At 34.3% G+C, this 7,500-nt stretch overlaps 1 protein-coding gene across 1 annotated transcript in view; it reads right to left on the bottom strand.

The window, feature by feature from the left end:
* Positions 1 to 3,001: 3,001 nt before the first annotated feature.
* The window catches only part of Npc2g (Niemann-Pick type C-2g), a 25,937-nt gene continuing 21,438 nt past the window's right edge, over positions 3,002 to 7,500 (bottom strand). Inside the window, exons 2-5 of the mRNA XM_068382718.1 lie at positions 6,234 to 6,339; positions 5,415 to 5,519; positions 4,274 to 4,443; positions 3,002 to 3,250 (exon numbers count right to left, since the gene is read on the bottom strand). Coding sequence (XP_068238819.1) covers positions 3,164 to 3,250; positions 4,274 to 4,443; positions 5,415 to 5,519; positions 6,234 to 6,339 — 468 coding nt within the window. The 3' untranslated portion in view covers positions 3,002 to 3,163. The remainder of the gene's footprint in view (positions 3,251 to 4,273; positions 4,444 to 5,414; positions 5,520 to 6,233; positions 6,340 to 7,500) is intronic.

The following is a 7,500-nucleotide window of genomic DNA, read 5'->3' as shown; positions in this document are numbered from 1 at the left end:
CAACTAGGGTTGTAGCTTGGATAGTAATAATAATAATAATAATAATATATGACATTGGTCAATACATTTACAAAAAACAGAATGGTAATTATATATTATTTTCTTCATTACTACTGTAAAATTAGCCTCTTTTAGTAAATAGTTTGGTATGAATATGTGAATGTCAATAAGTGTATTTACATAGAGATATATACACAAGTCTTGAGTGTACGTGCGGTGTGAAATACCACCAAGTAATGATATAGAACAGATCAGCCTCTTTCTGAACAACGCCGGCAGATGGCCGAGCGCTTTAGCACTCAGTACACAGCCTTGTAAAGGGAAAAAACAAAGGTTAAGAAGATGTAAAGGGAAAAAACAAAGGTTAAGAAGATGTAAAGGGAAAAAACAAAGGTTAAGAAGATGTAAAGGGAAAAAAACAAAGGTTAAGAAGATGTAAAGGGAAAAAAACAAAGGTTAAGAAGATGTAAAGGGAAAAAAACAAAGGTTAAGAAGATGTAAAGGGAAAAAACAAAGGTTAAGAAGATGTAAAGGGAAAAAACAAAGGTTAAGAAGATGTAAAGGGAAAAAGCAAAGGTTAAGAAGATGTAAAGGGAAAAAAACAAAGGTTAAGAAGATGTAAAGGGAAAAAACAAAGGTTAAGAAGATGTAAAGGGAAAAAAACAAAGGTTAAGAAGATGTAAAGGGAAAAAACAAAGGTTAAGAAGATGTAAAGGGAAAAAACAAAGGTTAAGAAGATGTAAAGGGAAAAAGCAAAGGTTAAGAAGATGTAAAGGGAAAAAGCAAAGGTTAAGAAGATGTAAAGGGAAAAAACAAAGGTTAAGAAGATGTAAAGGGAAAAAACAAAGGTTAAGAAGATGTAAAGGGAAAAAACAAGGGACGAGAAAATGTAAAGGGAAAAAGCAAAGGACAAGAAAATGTAAAGAGAAAAAGCAAAGGACAAGAAAATGTAAAGGGAAAAAGCAAAGACACTTGAAAAATGGAGAAGAACTTGTAAAGGGAAAAAGCAAAGACACAGGAAAAAGGAGAAGAGCTTGTAAAAGGAAAAAGCAAAGACACATGAAAAAAAGTTAAGAACTTCTAATCAAATTTAAGGACACATGAAACAGGAGAATAACTTGTAAAGGGAAAAAGCAAAGACACAGGAAAAAAAGGACAAGAAAATGTAAAAGGAAAAAGCAAAGACACATGAAAAAAGTTAAGAACTTCTAATCAAATTTAAAGACACATGAAAAAGGAGAATAACTTGTAAAGGGAAAAGGCAAAGACACATGAAAAAAGGACAATTGAATATAAAAGGAAAAAGCAAAGACACATGAAAAAAGGCAAGAATTTCTAATCAAATTTAAGGACACATGAAACAGGAGAATAACTTGTAAAAGGAAAAAGCAAAGACACAGGAAAAAGGACAAGAAAATGTAAAAGGAAAAAGCAAAGACAAATGAAAAAGGACAAGAAAACTGGGAAAAATAGTGTTTTTATTGTTGAAAACTGGAAAAATAGTGTTTTTATTGTTGAAAACTGGAAAAATAGTGTTTTTATTATTGAGAACTGGAAAAATAGTGTTTTTATTATTGAGAATAGGAAAAGGGGGTTTTTATTGTTGAAAACTGGAAAAATAGTGTTTTTATAGTTGAAAACTGGAAAAATAGTGTTTTTAATATTGAGTATAGGAAAAGGGGGTTTTTATTGTTGAAAACTGGAAAAATAGTGTTTTTATAGTTGAAAACTGAGAAAAATAGTGTTGTTATTGTTGAAAACTGGGAAAAATAGTGTTTTTATTGTTGAGAACTGGAAAAATAGTGTTTTTATTATTGAAAATTGGAAAAATAGTGTTTTTATTGTTGAAAACTGTAAAAAAATGTAGTTTTGGTTGATGAAAACTGGAAAAAATTAATGTTTTGATTGATGACAACAGGAAAAATAATTATTTTGATTGATCCAACTGGAAAAGTAAGTTTTTTGATTGATGAAAACGGGAAAAATATGTGTTTTCAATGATGAAAATTGGAAAAAAAAAGTTTTGATTTATCATCTCCCTGTTCACACTCTCGACAAAATGGTTTAGCTTCCTATGTTTCTTTGTACATACATATACCAAGGCACTTCCCCCTAATTTTGGGGGTAGCTGACATCAAATAAATGGAACAAAAAAGGGGACCTCTCCTCTCTACGTTCCTCCCAGCCTGATAAGGGATTCAACCGAGTTCGGCTGGTACTGCAAGGGGTGCCACAGTTACCCACCACAGATGAAGCTTCATAAGGCTGAATCTCCTACGCTATGTTTCTTTGTACTGTGCAAATATTCTATTAAACCAAAGGTCTCTCTCCTGGAGTCTTCGAACTTCAGAGAGTTCTACCGGAGAAAGATCGAACCTTAGAGGGCTCTAACAGAGAGAGATCGAACCTTAGAGAGGTCTAACGGAGAGAGCTCAAACCTCAGAGAGCTCTAACAGAGAGATAGAACCTTACAGAGCTCTACTAGAGAGAGAGAGAGAGAGAGAGAGAGAGAGAGAGAGAGAGAGAGAGAGAGAGAGAGAGAGAGAGAGAGAGAGCTCGAACCTTAGAGAGCTTCTAACAGAGAAAGATTGAACCTTAGAAAGCTCTATCAGAGAGAGATCGAACCTTAGAAAACTCTACCAGAGAGAGAGAGAGAGCTGTGCCAAAGAGAGCTTGAACCTTAGAGAGCTCTAACAGAGAAAGCGAGAGTGAGAGCAGTTTTAATGAGCAAACATCATAGATTCAAGACCACTTAACGAATCGGGTATATGATAATATTGTCGTCATCGCTGTGTTAAGATTGATTGATTGATTTGAGGTTTTCTGACATCCTGACATCTAAGGTCATTGACGCCAAACAGCAACACAGATGCTGAATTTCGAATGAGAAAGAAAACAAGGAAAATAATATTGACAAGTCTTTGCTTATGAATGAGTCGTCCTTCCATAGTGTACAAATATAGATTTATAAGTTCTTTTGTTTTTACTTGCTTCTTTTGTGGGTTAAATTTAGATTTCCGGAAATGAAAATCATGAGGAGAGTTTGAATTGATGTATAGTTGCCAAAGGTTTCCAGTGGAAGATTGAGGGTGACGAATTGAGTAAGGCTTCTGGGCAAAAGGGACTTCCGCGCATGCGTGCGTCCCCCCCAAAATTGTAGAAATTAGACGATAGAAATCTTGAATTTGAAGCAGACCAAAACCTCGTCTGTTTCTCGATCAGTCAAGGTCCAGATAACGGGGTATTCGTTCTGCAATGGAGGGAATAAAATGAGAGACATTACTATTAAATCCTGGAGAGGCGTTCGTTCTGAAGGCCCCACAAATAATCTATGGACATTTCACCAAGGATTCCAAAAGGCAAAAAACAATTCCAGGTAAAACTGGAAACACTTTTCGTATGGAGTATTTTTGTTTTTTTCTCCAAAACCATAATTATTTGTCTTTTATAATTTTGCGATATATTTACTTTATAAAAAAAAAACACACACAATGGGACGACAAACAATTACTTAATAAACTTATACCATTAGTACATAACTACACCGTTAAAAAATTGCCGTAAAAAAATGGTAAAAATCCTGGAATGAATGTTGCCATGCATTCACCGTTTTAAAAACGGATATATTGACCTAAAGGAGTGATATTACGGTCTCCAACTAATAGAATATAATAACAAAGTATAGTAAAATTACGGTCGCCTGTATTTTACTGAAATATGGCTGAGAACAGTAAATATTTATGAATAATTTTTTATTAAAATTACGATTTTTAAGAGTAAAAAAAAAAGATTAATAAAACAGACATCTTTAGAATTAAAAAAAGGAAAATCTAGCTAATTTTTGGCCAGAAATCAGTATATTTTTACGGAGAATTTCAGATTAAAATTATAATTTTTTAAGTGTAAAAAATAGATAACTAACGAAGACATCTTTAGAATTGAAGATAATAGAAAATATAACTCACTTTTGGCCAGAAATCAGTATATTTTTACGGAGAATTTCAGATTAAAATTATAATTTTTTAAGTGTAAAAAATAGATAACTGACGAAGACATCTTTAGACCAGAAAATAAGGGAAAATATAACTCGCCTTTGGCCAGAAATTAGTATATTTTTACGGATAATTTTCAATTAAAATTACATTTTTAAGTGTAGGAAAATAGATAACTAACGAACGCATCTTCAAAAAAAAAAAAAAAAAAAAAAAAAAAAAAAAAAAAAAAAATAATAATAATAAAAAAAAAAAAATTAAATTAGGATAACATAACCCACCTTTGGCCAGAAATCCTGAATATCAAGGATATATGTAAACCTGGTAGGCACTCCAGCCTTCACAGGGCACTCGATGCTGGTGCCACAGGCGTCCCTGTCCTGTCCTGGAAGAGGGACCTCGAACCAGGAGTTCCACCTGACGTGAGAGTCAACATCAGTTGCGTTGAAGTCTGGAAGGAAAATAATTCGATCTGATTTACTTTATCTATTCATTCATGTATTTGTTAATTAATTTATTCATTCATTCATTCATTTATCTATTTGTATATTTACCTATCTATTTATTAATCTATTTATCTATCTATTCATTTATTCATCTATTTATTTATTTATTTATTCATTCATGTATTAATTAATTAATTAATTTATTTATCTATTTATTTATTTATTTATTTATTAATTAATTTATTTATCTATTTATTTAGTTATCTATTTATTTACTTATTCATTCATTTATTAATTTATTTACTTATCTTTTATTTATTCATCTATTTATTATTATTATTATTATTATTATTATTATTATTATTATTATTATTATTATTATTATTACTTGCTAAGCTACAACCCTGGTAGGAAAAGCAAGATGCTCTAAGCTCAGGGGTCTCCAACAGGGAAAATAGAAGAAGAAGAAGAAGAAGAAGAAGAAGAAGAAGAAGACAAGGATTTGAAGCACCAAGAAGAATAAAAGTTATAGCTCGTGAAACAAGTGAAATAAATGCTATAGTTACTTTACTGGCTTCTGGAGGACAAAATTGGTAGTTTTTCCATAGAAAATGCAAAAAAATCACAGAAATTTGAGCCCTTCTTAGACACGATATCAGAAATGAAAAAAAAAAAAACGAAGAAGAAGAAGAAGAAGAATAAGAAGAAGAAGAAGAAGAAGAAGAAGAAGAAGAAGAAGAAGAAGAAGAAGAAAAGCCATCACAATACCAATTACAATAAAAGTTACAGCCCCTGAAGGTCTAAATTGGTAGTTTTTCCATAAAAAATGCAAAAAAATCACAGAAATTTGAGCCCTCCTCAGTCACGATACCAAGAATTGATAAAGAAAGAAAAAAAAAAAACCGAAGTGATGAAGGATTCATCTGATTTAAATGAATTTCAAATGTTGAAAGAAATGAATCAAGAAAGAACCTACCTGGTATGAAGATGGCTCTCAAGTTGTGCCTGCTGCCAATTCGAACCTCGCAAGTGCCTCTTCTGTTGGCACAGGTCATGAACACTGCTCTGGGCATCTTCTCTTCTGTGTAAGGAATAAAGAGATGGTATAAGACTTTCCTCAGTCTGAGTAATAAATGTAACAGCTATAAAACTTTCTTCTGTCTGTGCAATAAATGTAACATCTATAAAACTATCCTCAGTCTGTGTAATAAATGTAACTACTATGAAACTTTCTTCTGTCTGTGTAATAAATGTAACAACTATAAAACTTTCCTCTGTCTGTGCAATAAATGTAACATCTATAAAACTATCCTCAGTCTGTGTAATAAATGTAACATCTATAAAACTTTCCTCAGCCTGTGTAATAAATGTAACAACTATAAAATTATCCTCAGTCTGAGTAATAAATGTAACAACTATAAAACTATCCTCAGTCTGAGTAATAAATGTAACAACTAAAAGACTTTCTTCTGTCTGTGTAATAAATGTAACATTTATAAAACTATCCTCAGTCTGTGTAATAAATGTAAGAACCAAAAACTTTCTTCTGTCTGTGTAATAAATATAACATCTATAAAACTATCCTAAGTCTGCGTGGTAATTGATCTTTTGGAGTAGGCATACTGTCTGATAAAAGGTATGGCCTCATGCAAATTGAAATTCACCTGAAATTAGGACTTGTAGGCCTATCTTTAGTTATAAACACAAACACAAAACAGGTGACGCATGAAAAAGAGACTGCAAATTTTGTCTGCAATATCTCTCCGACAACGAAATCCGTGACTGGAAAACTTACCGCTGGAACATCTCCCATACAATATTCTTCGCGGCTGGAATGAATATGCTGGAAGGACGGCGGCCGCTATCACCGCCAGCGCTAGCGCTACCTGCCACGATCTCATCTGGTAAAAAAAGAAAAAAGTAATTACAACAGGAGCCATTGCCTGGCCCTCCTTGGTTGTAGCTTGGGTGGAGAGAGATCTTGGGTGCTGATCATAAGTATATATGGTCAGTCTCTCTAGGGCATTGTTCTGCTCGATAGGGAAAAAATAAATTGTTTAATTAAGGTTGGGCAATTACAACAGCAGCCATCGCCTGGCCCTCCTTGGTCATAGCTTAGGTGGAGAGAGGGCTTGAGCGCTGATCATATGTATATATTGTCAGTCTCTCTAGGGCATTGTTCTGCCCGATAGGGAAAAATAAATTGTATAGTTAAGGTTGGGTAATTACAACAGCAGCCATTGCCTGGCCCTCCTTGGTCATAGTTTAGTTGAAGAGGCTTGGGCGCTGGTCATGTGTATATATTGTCAGTCTCTCTAGGGCATTGTTCTACTCGATAGGAAAAAATAAATTGTTTAGTTAAGGTTGGGTAATTACAACAGCAGCCATTGCCTGACCCTCCTTGGTCCTAGCTTAGGTGGAGAGAGGGCTTGAGCTCTGATCATATATTTATATAGTCAGTCTCTCTAGGGCATTGTTCTGCTCGATAGGGTAAAAGAATTTGTTTAGCTAAGGTTGGGTAATTACAATAGCAGCCATTGCCTGGCCCTCCTTGGTCATAGCTTAGGTGGAGAGGGGTCTTGGGCGCTCATCATATGTATCTTTGGTCAGTCTCTCTAGGGCATTGTTCTGCTCGATAGGGAAAAAATAAATTGTTTAGTTAAGGTTGGGTAATTACAACAGCAGCCATTGCCTGGCCCTCCTTGGTCCTAGCTTAGGTGGAGAGGGGGCCTTGGGCGCTGGTCAAATGTTTATATAGTCAGTCTCTCTAGGGCATTGTTCTGCTCGATAGGGAAAAAATAAATTGTTTAGTTAAGGTTGGGTAATTACAATAGCAGCCATTGCCTGGCCCTCCTTGGTCCTAGCTTAGGTGGAGAGAGGGCTTGAGCGCTGATCATATGTATATATTGTCAGTCTCTCTGGGGCATTGTTCTGCTCGATAGGGTAAAAGAATTTGTTTGGCTAAGGTCGGGTAATTACAACAGCAGCCATTGCCTGGCCCTCCTTGGTCCTAGCTTAGGTGGAGAGGGGGCTTGAGCGCTGATCATATGTTTATATAGTCA

Source organism: Palaemon carinicauda, chromosome 11 (assembly GCF_036898095.1).
Source record: "Palaemon carinicauda isolate YSFRI2023 chromosome 11, ASM3689809v2, whole genome shotgun sequence".
NCBI classification, from domain to species: domain Eukaryota; kingdom Metazoa; phylum Arthropoda; class Malacostraca; order Decapoda; family Palaemonidae; genus Palaemon; species Palaemon carinicauda.
The sequence above is the reverse complement of the archived record's forward strand: the minus strand, read 5'-3'. Positions and strand labels throughout refer to the sequence as shown.